Below are 21,179 nucleotides of genomic sequence, written 5' to 3'. Positions count from 1 at the left end.
TCATGTGACCATGGGGATGCTGCAACGGTCGTAAGTGTGAAATAAGGTCATAAGTCACATTTTCCAGTACTGGCGTAACTTCAAACGGTCACTAAATGAATGTTTGTAAATCGAGAACTTTCTACCCCAAAACCTAAGATGATAGGAGATGCTGTTAACAACAAATGTTCTTAGTTATACTTTCCATTCTTAAAAAAGGATATTCGGGCTGCTTTCGCAGAGAGAAAAAAAGATCCAGGAAAGAATGAAATTTAAAAGGAAAAAAGAAAAGTATAATCAGCAACTCTTTGAAAAGCAAAAGCTTTTTACAAAGACTACAGGCAATTCCTTTGTACTTTATAAATATTAGATTACATAAAAATAGAGTAGGATTTCATTCACGCATCCGGCCTGTTTTAAGGATACTCAATTTTAACCTCAGGAGGAAGCAGACTTGGGTCAAATTGGGGGGGGGGGGGGGGAACATATAAGAAAATAATATTAATCTCTGTGCCTAAGGCGGGACTAGAACTCGCAGTCTGCTGGTTGCAGAGCCACATCTGCAGGCATTTCTAACTAAGCCATCTCGTATGCCAGCCAGCCAGCTGTGACCGCCTCGGCAGGCAGGAAGTTCCTCTCAACATCTCAAGGAAGATTATTGCAAGAAACCGGAAATCTGAGCACACACACCTTGAAGAAATTGCAGTGTTGAGAACAAGCAGCCAACGTTTGAGAAATCTGGTTTTACCCTGACTGCGAGAAAAAAGATGGGGTAATTAGAAAATTATGGGAGTTTTAAGTGCTTCATTTACCACAGTTCTACACCGCCCATCCCACCTGAGTGACCGAGTTACTTTGCGCTATCTTGGACAATGGCAAATAGTAGTTTCTGCATTTTAAATGTGAAACTGTAGCTTTGCATTTATTTAAAGGTTGCTTACCTGAAATTGAACAAGGTCTTTTGTTCAAACTGTCAATCATGTCAATATTTTATGTATTATAGTCATAGATGATAGATAGATACATGGCTGGATGGACGGACCGACAATAGGTAGGTAGGTAGATTAAACCCTGAAGGATGTAAAATTAACCTTCCCTATTGATATAGCCGTCCCACAATTAGTACACATTCTGAGCTAAAATTACTGGTATGAGAACAATGTTTACTACTCCTGGGAAAGGTTAAAATTATCTTGAAATGAATCTTATCTCTGCTATTGGCTTTTCTTCAGCTTTAGATGCCAATGTTGCAAATTAGAAAAGACTCTGCAAAGATACAGGCAGTACGAACATTTTCCACATTTTCTAGGAAGAAACTGACTTTTTAGTTGCTTTATTGCACACTTTAACATTACAGATAGTCCTCGACTTACAATCATCATTTGTTTAGTGATGGTTCGAAGTTACAACAGCACTGAAAAGAAATGACTTATGACTGCATCAACTTATGGTCACGTGATCAAAATCTGCACGCTTGGCAACTGGCTCGTATTTATGACGGTTGCACTGTCCCGGGGCCAACTGATCCTCTTTTGCGACCTTCTAATAAGCAGTCAATGGGAAAGCCAGATTCACTTAACAACCATGTTATTAACTTAACAACTGCAGCGATTGACTTAACAACTGTGGCAAGGAAGGTCTTAAAATGGGGCAAAACTCACTTCACAATAGTCCTGCTTAGCAACAGAAACGTTGGGCTTATTTGGGGTCATAAGTCACGAACTAACTATATACCACAGTGCTAAGGGTTCCCTGCATCAACCATGCAACTAATTCGTGCAAATTATAAGGGACCCGGGGTTGTAGTCAATAAAAGTGGGGCTTAGGGAATGCACAGAGTTGAGGAGCTGCAGACTGTCCATCCCTATGGTTTTGTAACCTGGAAAAATAGGGAAGAGACATTTATCTTTTAATTACCCAGAAGGGAAAACAAAAGATTAACCATTGTGGAATGTCTAGGAGAGAACTTGGGCCAAGAAGGCATCCTTCCAATATACTTGTTTATTTATACAATGCTTTGTCCATCTTAATCCCAAGGGACTCTAGGCGGTGTATAAGTCTAAAATGCGTTTTTACACAACATTTCATTATGGGATTGTTAGTGTTGGCTACTTCTGCTGTTTTAATCTTGTTTATGTGCAGGAGGACTTTAAGATGCTCAAAGTTACTGGATGTCTGGAGCATCACAGCAGCCTAATAAAATAAATAAAATAAAATGAATACAAAATGTAATAAAAGAAACCACTAAGGTGCTAGTCCTCTCTGAAGGCTAGACGAAAAGGAGTCATCCTGTATTCCATCATATCCCTGTGATAGGAGGGAACTATTAGTGGGCAGAGGTGACCCACGATGGATGGGTAAAATTTACCTGGGAAAAGTAACTTCTTGCTGGAGATAAGCAGGCTGAGGTGGAAGGTGGGGTTAAATGTGTCATTAGATTGGAGCCACAAGAGACCAAAATCCAATCCTCCCACCTGTGAATTCTGTTGACCTGTATCTAGTGCCAATTTATCCTTGTTAGTTGACTGGATTCTTGTACAGGTAGTCGACTTACGACCACAATTGAGCCCAAAATTTATATTGCTAAGTGAAACATTTGTTCAGTGAGTTTCGCCCCATTTTCTTGCCACTGCTGTTAAGTGAATCATTGAAATTACTAAATTAGTAACACGGTGGTTTAGTAAATCTGGCTTCCCTATTGATTTTGCTTGTCAGAAGGTCGCAAGAGGAGATCACATGATCCTGGGACACTGCAACTACCATAAGTACGAGTCAGTTGTCAAGCATCCGAATTTGGATCATGGGACCATGAGGATGTGGCAACGATCATAAGTGTGGAAAAACGGCGATAAGTCACTTATTTCAGTGCTATTGTAACTTCAAATAGTCACTAAACAAATGGCTGTAAGTCAAGGACTACCTGTATGTATGTATTTCTTTGCGTATGGTTGCCCATTTTGCCATAGCAATTCTGGATGGCTAGCAAGATGGTGAGACACAAACAAGAGACAAACGACAATTTAAATACAACCAATATACAGGACCCACAATGATCACCAAGTTAAAAAAATAAACTTGGTAAGGTAAAAGCACGCAGCTCACTTATTTTGGGCCCACTGAAATGTACCAAGATTGGTGGGTGGAATAGAGAGTCATCATATTCAAGAGCAGCCCAATGTATAGTAAATTATAGTAAATCCAACACCCAGAAAATATAAAACTGACCATCCTATCATGCCAGAATTCAGGAGACTTCTGACTCCTGCAATATGTAAATTTGTCTGACTGTAAGATAGACTATAAATGTAATCAACAACAGATGCCTACATAGGCTCTATTTCTAAACATGCACAGCAAATACAATTACATACGCTCGCCCAGACGGCTTTATTCTGAATTTTACAACAGTTTTAGACGGTGGAACGTTTTATGGGATGGAGTTACACCGATTAATAGGGCTAGAGAATGGGCATGTCCAAAAAAGGAAGAGTTTTAATGAGGTCCTAATTCACCTCCTCCAAAACCCAATTCAACCTGTTTTTATTTAAGATCAGAAAACAGAGATAGGTTTAAAAACCCAAAGCTGAAAATAAAGGAGAAATCCACAATTTAACTGCAGATCTATTAACCTCCTGCAGTGTTGTTATGACTTCTGTGGTGAAAGATAGCTTTATTTATGCATCCAAACAGTTGTGGTTACTAGTGGTAACCATGCGGTGAAGGGAATGTGGCTTCAGTTTATTTTATAGTTAACTCTGGCTGTAATGCACACACGTACACAGCATTTTATGGGTCTTTAGCTTCAAGTCCCAGGGAAGACGATATGTTTAGATTTAGGACCAAGGGCATCTTTCTAAATAGGGTTTTGTTTTTCTTGTGAATTGATATACCTTTGGCCCCATCTTTCCTGCCTCTTAGGAAAAGCATAGAACAGACATTGGTAGAGGAAGAATAAATGTGACTAACTGCCTGTGATGAGAAATCGATACGCAAGGCCAGCCTATCATACATCCTGCTTACCAATGTATTATTAATCTTTTATTAAACACAATTGCCATACTCAGCTTACCGATCATCCTCCAAGAAAGTCACACGTTTCATTTAATCCATGCTTTTTTCTTACATTTATTGGGAATTGTCTCCTGTGAGGAAAGGTTTATAAACTTCTGCGGCCTAAAAGCAATTCTGGCTTAGCAGAAGTGACAATGTACAACTTTATTTTTGCTGGCTAGAACAGAGAGTAATGAAGTTGGAAGGGACCCTTGGAGGTCTTCTAGTCCAATCCCCAGCTCAGTCAGGAGACCCTATACCCATGATAGTGAACCTATGGCACGCAGAGCCATTTGTCAGCGCATGTGAGGCATGCGCGCCCTGGCCAGCTGACTTCAACCTTCTTTTGAGGCCATTTTTCGCCCTCTGGAACTGAAGCCTCCGGAGCGCGAAAAACCAGCCCTAAGGGCAAACCAGAAGTTTGGGAACGTACTTCTGGTTTGCCCATAGAGTCATTTTTTGCCCTCCGGAGCTTTCAGGGAAGCCTCCTGAAGGCCTCGGGGGGCTAAAACCAGCCCTATGAGTAAACCGGAAGTTCGGTCCCAAACTTCCGATTTGCCCGTAGGGCCGGTTTTCCATGCTCCGGAGGCCTCAGGGAAGCTCCTGAAGCCTCCGGGGGGAGGCTGTTTTCACCCACCCCAGGCTTTTATAAAGCCTCTGGAGCCTGGGGAGGGTTAAAAAAGCATGCCAAAAATCGGGGGAAGCACAGGCCATTTGCGCATGTGCGCTGGGGTCATGCACATAGCATTATGGGTGTGGCACGCCCACGAACGACCCCCCCCTGCGCTCCCCCAGCTTTTGGCACATGAGCCACAAAAGGTTCGCCATCCCTGTCCTATACCATTTCAGAAAAAATGGCTCTCCAGTCTCTTCTTAAAAACCTCAGGTGATGGAGCACCCACAACTTCTGGAGGCAAGTAGTTCCACTGGTTAATTGTAGTCACCGTAGGGACACTGTCAACCTTTTAATAAGTTTCCATCCATTACGCCCACTTACCCTCAATTGTTTTCAGCACTAAGAAACAAATTCATATATTTGAAAGAGGATTCCTACCTTGGTTTTTTCCCAGCATTTCATTCATCCTACTAATCTCTATTATTATCAGCTTCTCTATCCACTATATAATGCACACAAAAGAATCACAGCTTTTATCTATACAAGGCTACAATTCAACATTCAAAACAAGATGAGGAAAAGCCGCTATCTATGCGGTCCCTAGGAGTTGAAAAGAACTTAATGGCTCAATATCAACAGGAAAACAATAAAAACACTCGATGACTCCAACTCCATGCCAACCATTTGTCTGAACCCGTATAGGGCTTTCTGCTTGAACAGAGGGTTGGACTAGAAGACCTCCAGGGTCCCTTCCAATTCTGTTATTCTGTTAATTTATACATGGGAGGCATGTATAAGAGGTATGGGAAAGATGCATAATTTTAGGCATGCAAAAATATTAAGACATGTTTTAACTAAATATCATTTATATATTTACTTAGCCTTTATTTCAAATTTAATTCATCTCATTACTTTGTCCAAATAAGAGATGAAGTAGACAGGGGCGAGGGATACTGTGATATAAAATACCAAATTCATTGTATTTTATACCACTTTTTGAAAACAAATTTACTATTTTGTTCTGGGGAAAAAATATTTCTCAAAACAACTACAGATTTCGAGACATTGCCAGCATTTTTATTCTGAACTGGCGTGTATGTTTATATATTTAGATATAAAACTGCCATTCAAACAGCCAGCTCTCTTTTCTTGTAAACCTTGATTGTATACCTCCGTTCTCCATGTAAACACAACTTATTCTGATTAATGTTTTGCCCTAAATTCTGCAAAGCGTATGATAAAGGGGATAAAATTCCTCCAGCACACCCAATCCCACTGCATATGACGCCCCACGAATTACATTAAATGGAATTTAAAAATGGGAACCAAAGTGTGTCAGATTCTGCCCAAATCACCAGAGGCTTAAAAATTAGACACCACCATCGATTCTGAAGAGAGGGAAAACAGACACGAGTGAAGCTTAAACCAAGGACTTGACACAATATTACCAAAGCAGAATAAAGACGGCAATCTGCCTTTCTATCCTAAATTTATTATAGGCTCCAGGGAATTTACATTCAGATAAAACACTCCATGTCGTAATTTCATTTGCTTGCTCAGTTCTGGAGTGTGGACTGTCCACACATTCAGAAAGTCTTTACGGCTGCTCTGAGCATGAAATGGAAAGTCCCCAGTCAACGTTCCCCTCCGAGCTTTGGTGCCCATTTGCTAAAAGGAGACGGTCGCTCTCAGCATTATCTTCAAAAACTGATAATGTGCTGCGAGCGCTTCTGGAAAGCCACTAATGTTGGTTTGGTCAAGGTAGATGAGTTGCAACTGCTTAGGAAAAGGATCCTTAAATTATTTGCTATATAGAGCATCCCCAGCATTCTCGTTTTTCTTTTCTTTTTTTAAAAAACATAAATAGTGAAAACTTTATCTCCCAAAGAATAATTTTTCAATTACTGAACTGAATAATTTGGTCGAAAAGATTTTTTTAAAAATATAACCCCCCCACCCCTTCCACACACAGACACACGCATTTGCTTATCCTGCCCTCATTCACTACCTCTGGCTAATATAATGGAAGTCAGTCTGCAAATCTATAAGCAAACATCAGCCTCCCTATATCACATCTGGACATTCATCACTGGATATTTTTCTTACTGATACTTTAAGGCCATAAAGTGTACCATTTCCTCCTCATTATTTTTATACATTTCAAAAACCTGCAGCCATACATAAAATGGCATCTGTCTGACAATGCTTCACGCTAATAATTTCTAACATTATATTCCTTCCTCTTTTGATGCAAAACACCCTATGTTTTTCTTCTGCTCAACCAGTGCAGTCTATCTAGATAATTCGTTCTAATTGGGACAAACCTATTCATATTCAATCGTCTGCATTATTTCATCCATCTTAAATCTAGGCAATACCAAGCTCTGCTTTCTCTTCTTTTGTAAACGTAGCATGACTTTGGCACTTACAGATAATCCTTGATTTACAACCCTAATTGAGCCCAAAACTTCCAGGTGCTAAGCCAGACAGTGAATTCTGTCCCATTTTACAACTTGTCTTGCCACCTTTGTTAAGCGAATCACTGCAGTTCTTAAATTAGTAGCATGGTTAAGTGAATCGGGAATCACATGATCCTGGGATCCTGGGATCCTGAAACCGTCATAAATACGAGCCAGTTGCCTTGTGTCCAGATTTTGATCACACAATTATAGGGATGATGTGACGGTCACAAGTGTGAAAGTGTCATAGGTCGTCTCTTTTTTCAGTGCCATTTTAATTCTGAAGAGTCACTAAATGAATGGCTATAAGTTGAGGACTATCTGCCCTGACACAGTCAAACCATAGTAAGAACAGAATATGGTAAGAATATCTAAACCCTTCAACATTTGTCTGATTTATTTTCTTCCAATACATAAAAGGTCCTATTTAGTTCTCAAGTTCTGCCTTTATATTTGAAGTGCATTTGATTATTTCACAGTAAAATGTTGGCTACCCCAGCTGTTCTGCAGAACATCCCACCAGGTCCACAAGAAGTTCGTACAATTCTCTATGAAGTGGAAGGAAGATCTAGACAATTTTCCGTAATACAACTAGTCCTCATTAAGCGACTGCCTCATTTAGCAACTCTATGCAGTTACCGTGGTGTTTAAGAAATAATTTTATGACTAGTCCTCTCATTTGAGAACTATGTAGGTCTGCAAATATAGCTGAAGTAAGCTCATAAATACAGTTGTAGTTTCACTTAGTGACCACTTTACTTAATAACCAAGTTGCCAGTCCCAACTATAGTAGCTAAGCGAGGACCACCTGTATATTTCCCCACCTTTAATTCAAGGACTATTAGGAGTCTGCAATTTTTATCAGAATCTCCTTATCTGGTAGTGTCCAATATTTTCATTTTAGCAATGGCTGCCTGGTTATTTTTTCCCCCCGAGAAAGAGATCAGAATATGCATAGGCTTTAGATCAGGGTGGGCAACTATGGCCCCTTTTCAACCTGTGGACTTCAACTCCCAGAACTGGCTGGGGAATTCTGGGAGTTGAAGTCCACAGGACTTAAAGTCACCGAGATTGAGAAACACTGCACTAGATCAAACTAGCCCTTAGCAACTGTGACTAACTGCATCTGCTCAGCTTCATTGCTGGTTGGGTTGTATCTCGATTTCCCTCCACGCCCTTTTCCCTTTGGTCAACTTTTAGACTTCAAGGTTCCTCCAGCCAGCTGGCCAGCCTTCTTCCTTTGCTTCCCTTGCTGTTTACATGTGTGGTCAAACAGAGTGATCTGAATTACATTAAAAAAAAAAAAAACACCCTCATCATCGCTGCCAGAGGGATGGTCCCTGGGGAATGCTTGCCAACCCAACTGGGCTTCACAGACTTTTGCAGCCCTATAATTTTGCAAAACCATCAAAGCCTCCCCTGGCCCTGAACTCCATCCTGCAAGATCCTTTCGTTTTGTTTTTGTTTTTCCCTCGGCACAAAATACCTGCGGACGCAGCTCCTCTTTAACACAGGAGTGTAAATATTCAAAAGCTGCATCAACAAACACCCGCCTGTCATTTGAGGACAGCCTCTCTCTCTCCTGTGGCTGCTCTTTCTGCACCACAAGCAGAAACCCTATCCTGAACTCAGAGCCCAGAGCCCAGGTTTCTAAATACAGGAAGTTCTTGACTTACGACCCTCCCGCTTGAGCCCAAAATTTCTGTTGCTAAGCAAGACAGTTGTCAAATGTCAGTTGCTCCTCCTTCTGCATCTCTCAGTTATGCAAAAGCATTTGTTCCTACTTTTATTTTAGGTTTACTTTTTGGCTTAGAATGGTTTGATTCTACTCTCTTTCCTCTAGCTTTCTTATACAGGTAGTCCTCGACTTACGACCACAGTTCAGCCCAAAATTTCCCTTGCTAAACAGGACAGTTGTTAAGTGAGCTTTGTCCCATTATAAGGCCTTCTTTGCCACAGTCAAGTAAATCACTACAATTTGCGTTAGTAACACGGTTGTTAAGTGAATCCAGATTCCCCATCAATGTTGCTTGTCAGAAGGTCGCAAAAGGGCTTTGCATGACTGCATAAGTAACTCTCATAAATACAAGCCAGTTGCCAAGGGTTCGAATTCTGATCACGTGATGGCAGGGAAGCTCCAACAGTTGTGAGTATGCAAAATGGCCAAGAATCACTTTTTTCATTATGATTCTGACTTGGAACAGTCACTAAATGAATGGTTGTAACTCAAGGCCTACCTGTACACATGTTCACTCAGATATCCAAGGCACCCAGTTTGGGGGAAACTGGTGAAAGCATTGAGGGATGCAGCCACCCAAAGACCTTCCACCCAAAGAGGTCCATTCAGAAGTAAATTAATCACTTCATGTAAATTAGTTAAGTTAATCAGCCAATATTGCTAGTTTCTGGGCAAGATGTGTTTTATTTGTACATATTTTAAACTTGTACTTATACATTTTATGTTGTGTAATATGCCTTATTTTGATTGTGATGGTTCTGACACAAACTCAGACGTAAAGATACTGGAGCCAGTCCTTCCCCAAGGAGCAACCAGATCCCCATCTTACTCTGTCCATGGCCAAACCATCATTTGGTCCTTTGATGGCGGGACTCCTCTGCGGAGCAAGGGGTGCAGAAAACCCATAGACGCACAAAACACAAGTAGTCCTCGACTTATCATTCATTTAGTGACCGTTCAAAGTTACAGCCCTGAATAAAGTGACATGACCATTTTTCACACTTACAACCATACGACATCCCTGTAGTCACATGATCAAAATTCAGAATGTTTGGCAACGGGTTCATGTTTACGACGGTCGCAGAGTTGCAATCCCCTTTTGCAACCTTCTGACAAGCAAAATCAACGGGGAAGCCAGATTAACTTAGACTTAAGGCTCAGCAATAACTTTGTCACTTTAAATGTACACTAAATGGCATACAAAAAGATGCCTGCCAACAAAAGGGCGTCTAGTCAAGGCTACGGTTTTCCCAGTTGCAATGGATGGCTGTGAAGGTTGGACCATAAGGAAGGCTGAGCGCCAAAAAATACTCCTGCGAGTCCCTTGGACTGCAAGGCCATCCAACCGGTCAGTCCTAGAGGAGGTCAACCCTGACTGCTCTTTGCCTCATGCTGGGAACAATGGAGGGCAAAAGAAGAAGGAGGGGATGGCAGAGAAGGAGGTGGCTGGATGGAGTCACCGAAGCAGTCGGTGTGAGCATAAATGGACTCCAGAGGATGGTAGAGGACAGGAAGGCCTGGAGGAATGTTGTCCATGGGGTCGCAATGTGTCAGACACGACTTCCTGACTAACAAAAAAAAATGAAATTTCGTTGCGTCCAGCTCTCAAAAGGGTCACCACCTCAACAGGGTGAATGTCCTCGCCCCAAAAATCAATCAAACAGCAAAGAGGGAAATAGTGGGAAGTGACTAGGAAAAACCCTGGGGAAAACTACTTGAACAATAAAATTAAAAGTGAGAAAAAGGATTCAGAAGAAAAGATACAATAATTATAAAAAGAAAAAGAAGCAGCAGCTATGAGAATGGGATAAAAGAAGAAAATTAATAAAAAGTAGAATCTTTGAGAGACCAAGAGAAAATGTTAAAGAGGAGGAGGAAGGGAAATAAGGTATATATTAATAGACTAAAGGGAATTGTATTAATATTATTGATGGTGGATAGTTTATTAAGATGTAAGGGAATTATACCAACATTATTAAATGTGGATAATTAAGTAAGTTAAATGTTTTTTTATGTAAAATTTTATTTTGATGATGTACGTTGCTTGCAGCAAAACAGACCAACAGATGAAATGTGAAAGGGCAATTTGGTTTAACTTTGAAGACAATTTAAATTTAGAGACGAAGATGAAAAAGTAAAGTGTGTGATGGGGAATTTAAGAAACAATTTAACAATGGAGTTGATGTTATGGTAAGAGATTAGAAATTTAGGGCGATTAGTGACATGGTTTATGCACTAAGAAGAAAATAAGTTTAAGATAAAAAACATGGAAAGAGAATAATGTGGCTGAAATCGGAAACAGAGCTATGATGTAAAATGGATTATGTATATGAGAGGGTGTAAAAGAAAAGACCCAGACAACACTTTGTTGATAAAATTTGTAAAAAAATTGCAATAAAAATAAAAACCTTGAAACAAACACACACAAAAAGGGTCACCACCTCCAACGCACACTACATAAACAGGACAAAAATATAGATACAAAAACTATGCAGATAGCTACATATATTACACAAGGCAGAGAAAAAACACACTCTAGTACAGTGATGGCTAACCTTTTTGTTTTCGCATGTCAAAAGCACCTGCGCGTGCCAGCATCCATAATGCAATGCGCGTGCAATTCCCTCCTGTGCCCCGCCCCCCTTCGTCCATTTTTGGCTTCTAGGTTGGTGCAGGCAGCTTTCCAGGGCTAAAACGGGGGGGGGGGTGCTCCTGTGGTGCTCCTGCGCCCCGTTTTGGGCCTGGAAGGCCTTCTGCACCAACCTGGGAGCCAAAATGGGGCACGGGGGTGCTGCACAAGACCCCAAAATGCAATGTGAGCACCACCATGTGCATGTGCCCCAGCCTCTGTGCATGTGTCCCCCCCCGCATGGAGCTGGGGCGACGGCTGGCATGCCCGCAGAGAGGGCTCTGCGTCCCATCGTAGCACGCATGCCATAGGTTCGCCATCACAAGTCTGGTACATCATGCACATGGGGAGAGAAAAAGAAACGGTGCCACTTAAAACACCCCTGTTACTTACTCCCTCAACACCTGCAGCGGATTCCCTTCACAACTGGGGACCAGGAAGACGTGGTCAGACTCCCTTCATGGCCATCTCGCTTAGCAACCTACGTCACGGGTCGTCTCATGTTGTGGTCGTAAGTCGAGGACTACCTTGTGCAACTCGCTTCACGGCTGTCTCGTTTAGCAACCTACATAACCTGTTGTCTCATGTTGCGGTCGTAAGTCGAGGACTACCTTGTGCAACTCGCTTCACGGCTGTCTCGTTTAGCAACCTGCATCTCCCGTTGTCTCAAGTTGCAGTCGTAAGTCGAATACTACCTTTAACAATCCTCCCCAACATACACACAGACGCCCCACCCCAACTGCTTCCTAATTTGGGTCCCAAATGGCACCCCAGGATAAAAACAACTGGATGGGGGTGGGTGGAGGGAGAAGGGAAGAGATGCAGGTCAGACACGGGCCGCCTTCTCACGACGCGAGTCATCCTCCATCTTTGCGGGGGGGGGTTTCACACGACACCCCCCCTTCCTCCCCCTTCCCACCACCGAGTTTACCTCAGAACAACTCCCGTTTTCGCCCTCGAGGTTCGCCTCAACGCCCCCACCCCGCGCGCGGCTGGGGGCCATGGGCCGTGTAGTCGGCTCCGCCGCGCCTCATGGGTCCGACCCGCCCGCCGCCTTTCCCTCCCTCACTCACCGGCCTGGGTGGTGTCGCTGAGGTCGTGGCCGGCCGCGCTGCCCCGCGGATAGTCCCTCAGCTTCCTGCCGCTGAGGCTGAGGGCGCCACTGGCCGCCGCCTCCTCCAGCGACCGCTCCAGCGAGCGCGTCCACGACGACGGGCCCGCCGCACCGCAGCCCCCCGCAGCCAGGCTCCCGCTCGCCGCCGCTGCCCCCGGCATGAGCGTCGCGGAGCCTCCGCCGCCACCGGAGCAGCCGCCCTCAGCCGCCGCCGCCGCTGCGGCCGCCGCCATTTGCCCGCCCCCCGCTCTGCGCCTGCGCCGAGGCGGGCGGGCCGGCGTGGGCGGGGAAGGGCGGAAGGCGGCCTCCCGCGCAAGAGAACGCCTGCGCGGAGCGGCGAGGCGCTTCCGGTTTGCTCTAGCGGGCCGCGAGGCTTCTGGGAGCCGTAGTCCAGAGGGCTAGAGAGGAAAGGACTAACATACAGGTGGTCCTTGACTAACAATAAATAGCCCGTTTAGTGACCATTCGAAGTTACAATGGCTCTGGAAAAAGAATGTGACGACTGGTGCTTTTTTTACATGACTCTTGCAACGGGATCTCAGGGAGTCATGTGATCAAACTTTAGTTGTGTGGCAACTGTCTCATATTTATGACGGCGCAAGTGTCCTGACGTTCTGTGATGCCTTTTGTGAACTTCTGATAAGGAAAATGAGTGGGAAAGCCAGATTCACTTCTGTTACTCACTTAACAATTGCAGTGATTCACTTAACAACTGTGGCAGGAAGGGTGGTAAAATCAAGGAGAAACTCAACAACTGTCTCACTTAGCAACATAAATGTTGGCCTCAATTGTGGTCGTAACTCGAGGATTACCTGTATCACCCCTGTCTGCGGACAGTCCGGTTCCTGGGCTGGGTGGGATAACAGAAGAAAAAAAGCAACGTTTTGAACATGGAGACTGAGTGGAAGTGAGGAATCTCTGCTAGAGAGCATAGGAATAACTCAACCTGCTGGATCAATAACTATTTTCATATGTCCACTATTGTGCAAAAACCCCTAAACAAATATCTTAAAACAAACGGTTAAATTTAGTAGTAGTAGAAATTTAATTCATTATATATATATATATATATATATATATATATATATATATATATATATATATATATATATATATATATATATATATATATATATATATATATATATATATATATATATATATATATATATATATATATATATATATATATATATATATATATATATATATATATATATATATATATATATGTGTGTGTGTGTATGTTGTATTTGTACTGATAAATAAATAAAGGGAGACTGGTATAGATCTATTTCAAGCTAATTAGCTCTCATCAGCTAGCCATACCCTTACTGGGATTTGAACCTGTGCTGTTATATATCTCAGGCAGGAGTCTTAGCCACTGAGCCACAGGATTGCCTCCTTATCAGTTGAGCCAGGGAAATAAGTATATATTTGTGTTACAACCCCTGGTATGCCTAAATATGGGAGGAAGGTCACTACTCCCTCTTTCTGTCCTTCGGCTTCATCACAGAAGACCATGCAGGCAGAAAACCATATTTTTATTTTTAATGTTGCCTTTTATATTTGTGTTGTATTTGTACTGATAAATAAATAAAGGGAGACTAGTATAGATCTATTTCAAGCTAATTAGCTCTCATCAGCTAGCCAAATCCCAGTAAGGGTATGGCTAGCTGATGAGAGCTAATTAGCTCGAAATAGATCTATACTAGTCTCCCTTTATTTATTTATCAGCAGAAATACAACACAAATATAAAAGGCAACATTAAAAATAAAAATATGGTTTTCTGCCTGCATGGTCTTCTGTGATGAAGCCGAAGGACAGAAAGAGGGAGTAGTGACCTTCCTCCCATATTTAGGCATACCAGGGGTTGTAACACAAATATATATATATATATATATATATATATATATATATATATATATATATATATATATATATATATATATATATATATATATATATATATATATATATATATATATATATATATATATATATATATATATATATATATATATATATATATATATATTTGTGTTACAACCCCTGGTATGCCTAAATTATATATATATATATATAATCTGTTTATCTATCTATATCACATCTCTTTCCCTATCATGTCTGCCTATCTATCTCTACCTACCCATATCTGTCTGTCTGTCTGTCTGCCTGCCTGCCTATCTTTCTAGCTAGCTAGCTAGCTAGCTATCCATCTTCTACCTATTTTCTATCCATCCATCCATATCTATCTATCTACCAGCCTATCTATCTACTCTATCTATCTCTACATGGCTGGCTGGGGAATTCTGGGAGTTGAAGTCCACAAGTCTTAAAGTTCCCAAGTTTGGACACCCCTGACATAGTTGATTGGAGAGGGCTGGCTCCCGCAGGAGGCAATCTGCGCTGTGATTGGTTGCTATGAATGTGGAGGCAGGTTTCCTCTTTTCCCACCTGTCTTCTTCTGCGTACCTTGCCCTACCTACTTTGCTGTATAGATATAAAATATATTTATTTATGCAAAACTACAACCTTGTGTCAACATCACTCTCTTCATTTTGGCACCTGCTGCGCAATTCCCTGACACGGGTTTGCGAACCCCGAGAGGTGGAAGAAACGGAGGCTGAGGGGCTTTTTATCTAAATGTTTTTTATTGTTATTAAGGGGTTCCAGGGAGGGGGGGTGGGATAACCAGGCCGGGAGAGGAGCCAGTGCCAGACGAACAGGTGAGTCCGGGAAGGAAGTGAGCGGAGTGGGGGGGGAGAAGGAACAAGTTATTCCGATAGAGGGTTGTTTGATTACAATGGTCGCGGGGAGGGGGGGATGCGAGGACAAGAGAAGATCACAAGGTCGGTTGGGAGACCGTGGCTGCTGGCTACGCCCGGTCGTTTGTACTAACCCCCGCAACCTAGGTGGCCAGGAACTACAGAGCCGGGGCCTGCGGCTGATGCTTTGCAATGCAAGGTCCGTAACCAACAAGGCCCCCCTCATTAATGAGTTGATCTCTGAGGGGGAGCTAGACCTTGCAGGTATGACGGAGACCTGGTTGGGCCACGAGGGTGGCTTACCCCTCGTGGAAATGTGCCCACCAGGTTTCCGTGCATTCCATCAGGCTCGGGCCCTGGGTAAGGGTGGTGGGGTGGCGGTAGTTATACGGGAAGGTCTAGAGCCGAGGGAGTTCACTGTTCCTCAGATATCCGGGTGTGAGTCCCTTGGTGTGAAATGGGGCCCAGGGAGGCAGTTGGGTTTGCTGATTGTATACTTGGCTCCTCGCTATACATCAGCGGCCCTGCCCGAGCTCCTCGAGCTGATCTCGGAGACGGCGGTTGAGATCCCCAAGCTTGTGGTTATGGGGGATTTCAACCTGCCGTCGACAGGAGCAGCATCTGAGGTGGCTCGGGAGTTCATGGCTTCCATGACAGCCATGGGCCTGACCCAATTAATTCAGGGCCCCACACACGAAGGCGGCCACACACTGGACCTTGTTTTTGTATCTGAGCAGTGGACGAGTGATCTGGGTATAGGGGACTTAGTTGTTACACCCCTGTCATGGTCAGATCACTCATGTCTCCGGCTGGACTTCCCTGGCGCTACCCCCCACCGTGAGGAGGCGGGACCAGACGGTCCAAGCTGGTACCGCCCCAAGCACCTGATGGAGCCGGATAGGTTCCAGACGGAGCTTGGGCCATTACCTGTAGCCCTGACCCGCGCTCGGTCGGAGGACCTAGCGGCCGCCTGGAATAGGGCGGCGGCTGGGGCCTTGGACCGGGTTGCGCCTTTGCGACCTCTCCTGCGGCAGCGACCCACCCGGGCTCCTTGGTATACCAAGGAGCTGAGGGTGATAAAGCGCCATAGGAGTCGTCTGGAGAGCAGGTGGAGGTCCTCACGCTCCGAATCTGATCGAACACAGGTAAGAGCCTATTTACGGACCTACCTTGTGGCATTAAGGGCGGCCAAACGTAGATATTGCGCCGCTCTTATTGCATCCGTGGATAACCGCCCTGCCGCCCTGTTTAGGGTGACCCGCTCCCTCTTATCACAGAGGACGCAGGGGGCGCCCTTGCAGGGCAGAGCAGAGGAGTTTGGGGAATATCTGCAGGACAAAGTCGCTGAGATCCGGAGCGGATGGGCCCCCCTCAGTGGACCGGACGGGCCGCCAACAGCGAGTCTTGTGAGTCCACTCTGGGAGGAGTTTGATTCTGTTGCCCCCGAGGATTTGGACAGGTTGCGTGGACGGCTGCGACCCACCACATGTTTAATGGACCCGTGTCCCTCCTGGTTGGTACTGGCATCTTGGGAGGTGACCCGAGGCTGGCTTCTGGGCCTGGTGAATGCCTCATTGGGTGAGGGATCCTTACCAACCGCCTTGAAGGAGGCGGTGGTGAGGCCCTTACTTAAGAGGCCTTCACTTGACCCAACGGAGCTAGCTAATTATCGTCGAGTCTCCAACCTTCCCTTTCTAGCGAAGGTTGTCGAGAATGTGGTGGCGCAGCAGTTTCCACGACACCTTGACGAATCCGATTATCTAGACTCACGCCAGTCCGGCTTCCGACCCGGGCACAGCACAGAGACAGCCTTGGTCGCGTTGGTCGATGATCTCTGGAGGGCCAGAGATAGAGGTTGTTCCTCTATCCTGGTCCTATTAGACCTCTCGGCGGCTTTTGATACCATTGACCATGGTATCCTATTGCGCCGGTTGGAGGGGATAGGAGTCGGAGGTACCGTTCTGCGGTGGTTCGGCTCCTACCTCTCCGACTGGAAGCAATGTGTGTTGACAGGGGGACAGAGGTCGACCCCGAGGCCACTCACTTGTGGAGTGCCACAGGGGTCGGTCCTCTCGCCTCTCCTGTTCAACACATATGTGAAGCCGCTGGGTGAGATCATCCGTGGTTTTGGGGTTGAGTACCACCTCTACGCTGACGATACTCAGCTGTATATTTCACTGAGTTTGCGGGATGCAAGGTGGCAGAAGCAGCATCAAGCTCAGGGACCCGAGTTCCAATCTGTGTTCAAATCAATCCCTGCTTTTTGCAATCACCTTCCAAAGTCATGTCGAGAAGGATTGTCAGGATCCGTTGCAAAGCTTTGGGGGTGAAAAGTACATTTGCGCACAATAACCCCTGGTTAATATAATCGTGGCTTCTTCAGCCCAGTTTCCTAGTTTTGCACAACTCCTTTGAACCACAATCAAAGCATGCTTGGCCGTAGAATTAAGGAGAAATTTCCTGACAGTGAGAACTATTAACCAGTGGCACGCAGAGCCATTTCTGAGGGCACGCGAGGCGTTGCCCTGTCAGCTCCATGCGTGCGCTGGCCAGCTGATTTTTGCCCTTGATTTTCGGCTGTTTTTCACCCTCCGGAGGCTTCCCGTTCCTGAACTTCCAGTTTGCACATTGGGCTGTTTTTCTCCCTCCGGAGGCTCCTCGAAAGCCTCTGGAGAGGGCGAAAAACGGACCTACCGGACTCAACAGAAGTCAGAAAACGGGCCGTTTCCAGTCTCCAGAGGGCCTCCGTGGGGGCAGTGGGGGGGCGTTTTCACCCTCCCCAGACTCCAAGAAAGGGCAGGGGTCTGTGTTTCGCGTGTGCATCAGTGGTGGGATATGACTGGTACGCCCCGGTCCGGGCGTCCCGGTGCCTGCTGGGAGCACCAGGTACCGTTCCGATACGGAGCTCCGAAGGGCCCACCTGCCTGCCTTACCTGCATTTGAGCCAATCGGGGTTTTCGCGCGTGCGCATGGACCATACGGCGCCTGCACGATGCTCCGCCAAGCAGCTGGAGCATCGTGAGCGGTAAGTATGCGCGTCCGTGCTGCGTGCATGCGCATGGTGGAGCCCGGGCCCCGTTGCAGCATGCCGGTTGCAACGGGATCCAGAGCCCACCACTGGCGTGCATGCGCAGAGGGCACAGCAAAGGGGGGATTTTAAATTATGGGGGTGGGCATGCGAGTGGGTGCAATAGCGCACAGGTGCATGCTTTTGGCACCCAAGGCGAAAAAGGTTCACCCTCACTGCTCTGTTTTAACCAAAGACTGGACAACCGTTTGTCCAGAGTAGTGTAGGGTCTCCTGCTTTGAGCAGTGGGTCAGACTACAAGACCTTCAAGGTCCCTGCCAACTGTCGTTCTGTTTTCTGAGTTCACATAGTACACCGGCTTCAAATGTGGCTGATTACTTTGAGGTTCAGGATACCCCTCTAACCTAGTTGTGCCTTCCCTCCCTGTTCCTTGGCTACTTTCTGCTGCCAATTAAAACCAGGCTTGAGGTTAAATGTCTATGGACATTCTCCATCATCCAGGTCCCAAAAGATGCTTTTTTTTCCCAAAGGCAACTTTGGATTTGGTTTTTCCTGGACGACGCTTCGCTTCTTCTCCAAGAAGCTTCTTCAGTTCTGACTGCCGATTCAGTCAGAAGTGAAGAAGCTTCTTGAAGGAGAAGCGATACCTCTTCAGGAACAAACTCCCGTTGCCTTTTCAGAAACCGCCTTTGGGACAGGAATGAGGTCATTTTAACCGAGCGCTCCTGTCCACCGTCCCCTTGGCACCTTCAAAGGAAGAGACTCCTGGGAAATTATTTCACCAAGGGTCTAACTTTACTAGTAGATCCATCGAGGTACAGAAGCAAAGCCAGTTCTTTGGGCGTGAAAGGTGGCATGGTTAAACTCATCGGCCACGCTACCACCCACCACGCTCGTGAGTTTATCAAAGGCTGGCACTCCGCAAGCAATTCCATCAAGAGACACAGTGGCCTACAACCAGCCTACTAAACCAGCGGTCACCAGTTGGTGGACCGTGAGAAAAATTTGGTGGTCCACAGAAAAATTATTTGCATTTTTTATATCACACTAAATCAGGAGTCCTCAAACTGGGCCGGAGACATGCAAGGAACACTTGTGTTGCTGCAGAGAGTCTCCCACTCCGGGGTCTTTTTGTGCGGGTCGGAGGGGGGCAGAAATTCTGACTTGGGGTATGCTTCAGCCTCGGTGAGGGGCTTTGGGCAAAGATACTAACCCCCTAAATACAATATAAATATAGCAGCAAATTTGGGAAGAATATCATTATGGTGCAGAGTTCAAGTTCCTGCCAATAATTCCTACAGAGGAAGTGGGATAGGTATAATAGTCCCATTCTGATTTTCCCTCCCTGGTATGGGGATTTTTTTTTTTTTAAATGAAGAGCCAACTTCTTCATTTGGTAAAAGAAATGTTCCTCCTTCAGTGGGCTGCCATTAAATTCACCATTATTCTCCCGTAATTCAAGCCAATTCAGAGAACGTATTGTATTATATTATTGATAGTTATATTATGTATTATACCATTCCAGTTGTAGGTGCTTCATCCCTGGAGGCTTTTAATAAAGAGATTATACAGTTACTTGTCTGGAATGGTATAAGGTCTCCTGCTTGAGCACGCGGTTGGACTAGAAGATCTCCAGGGTCCCCTCCAGCTCCATTCTGATTTCGGCTGCTTGAAGACTTGTGGACTTCAACTCCCAGAATTCCCCAGCCAAGCATGGCTGGCTGAGGAATTCTGGGAGTTGAAATGGAATCAGGTGATCTTAGGGACAGCGTGGCAGTTGTAACTTTGAGGACAGGTCGTAAGTAACTCTTTTTGAGCCAGTGATAACTTCAAAGGGTTGTTGAACGACCAACTCCTCACAAGCAAAGTCAATGGGGGGAAATCAGATTCACTTAACGACCACATGGTTCCTTTAACAACTGCAACGACACATTTCACTGCCGCAAAAGAGGTTGTAAAACAGAGACACGACTCATTCGATGACTACGTCGCTGAGCAACTGAAATGTCAGCCTCATTTCAAATCTGGAATAGATGGAATTCCTGGTTTGTGAGTAAACGTAAAACTTAGGGCAGTGAAACGTAAAACTAGCATGGCTGGCTGGGGAATTCTGGGAGTTGAAGTCCACAAGTCTTAAAAGTTCCCAAGTTTGGACACCCCTGACTTAGGGTGTAAAAAGTATACTATATCAAATGTAGAAGATATAGGAAATAGATGATATTGACTTGATGCTATTATAACCTAAATAAGGATATAATTTAGGATAGTGAAATAGAGATAAAATTTTTGTAAATGGGATTGTTACAAAAGATATTGATACCAATGTGGAAAAGCTCTTATAAGTATAATTTGTGTTTTAAATGTTGGAAAATTCAGTAAGTACTATTTTTTAAAAAAGAGAAATGCCAAGGTGAACTGTGGCTGCAAAAACCTTTAGAAGTTTTAACAGCCATTTTTTAATCTATGTGCCCCTTGATAGAATACAGGTAGTCCTCGACTTACAACAGTTCACTTAGTGACTGTTCAATTACAGCAGTGAAAAAAAGTGACTCAGCACCATTTTTCACCCTTGCAACTGATGCAGCATCCCCACGGTTACATGATCAAAATTCAGATGCTTGGCAGTTGACTCATATTTAGGACGGTTGCCGTGTCCCCTTTTGCAACCTCAGACAATAGGAAGTCAGGTTCACTTAACAACTGTATTACTAATGTGACAATTAGTGATTCACTGAACAACCGGGATAAGGTAGGTCATAAAATGGGGCAATGATCACTTAACAAATGTCTCGCTTAG

The 21,179-nt window shown here is 44.6% G+C and overlaps 1 protein-coding gene across 4 annotated transcripts in view; it reads right to left on the bottom strand.

The window, feature by feature from the left end:
- Positions 1–12,822, bottom strand: part of LRCH3 (leucine rich repeats and calponin homology domain containing 3) — a 123,287-nt gene extending 110,465 nt beyond the window's left edge. For all 4 annotated transcript variants that reach the window (XM_081956043.1, XM_081956044.1, XM_081956041.1 and 1 more), the window contains exon 1: positions 12,545–12,822. In XM_081956043.1, the coding sequence (XP_081812169.1) occupies positions 12,545–12,818 (274 nt within the window). In that variant the 5' untranslated portion in view covers positions 12,819–12,822. The remainder of the gene's footprint in view (positions 1–12,544) is intronic.
- Between the last annotated feature and the right edge of the window lie 8,357 nt (positions 12,823–21,179).

The sequence above is a fragment of the Natrix helvetica genome (genome assembly GCF_964273705.1).
Source record: "Natrix helvetica genome assembly, chromosome: 5".
In the NCBI taxonomy this organism is placed as follows: domain Eukaryota; kingdom Metazoa; phylum Chordata; class Lepidosauria; order Squamata; family Natricidae; genus Natrix; species Natrix helvetica.
This window is presented reverse-complemented; position numbering and strand designations above follow the sequence as displayed.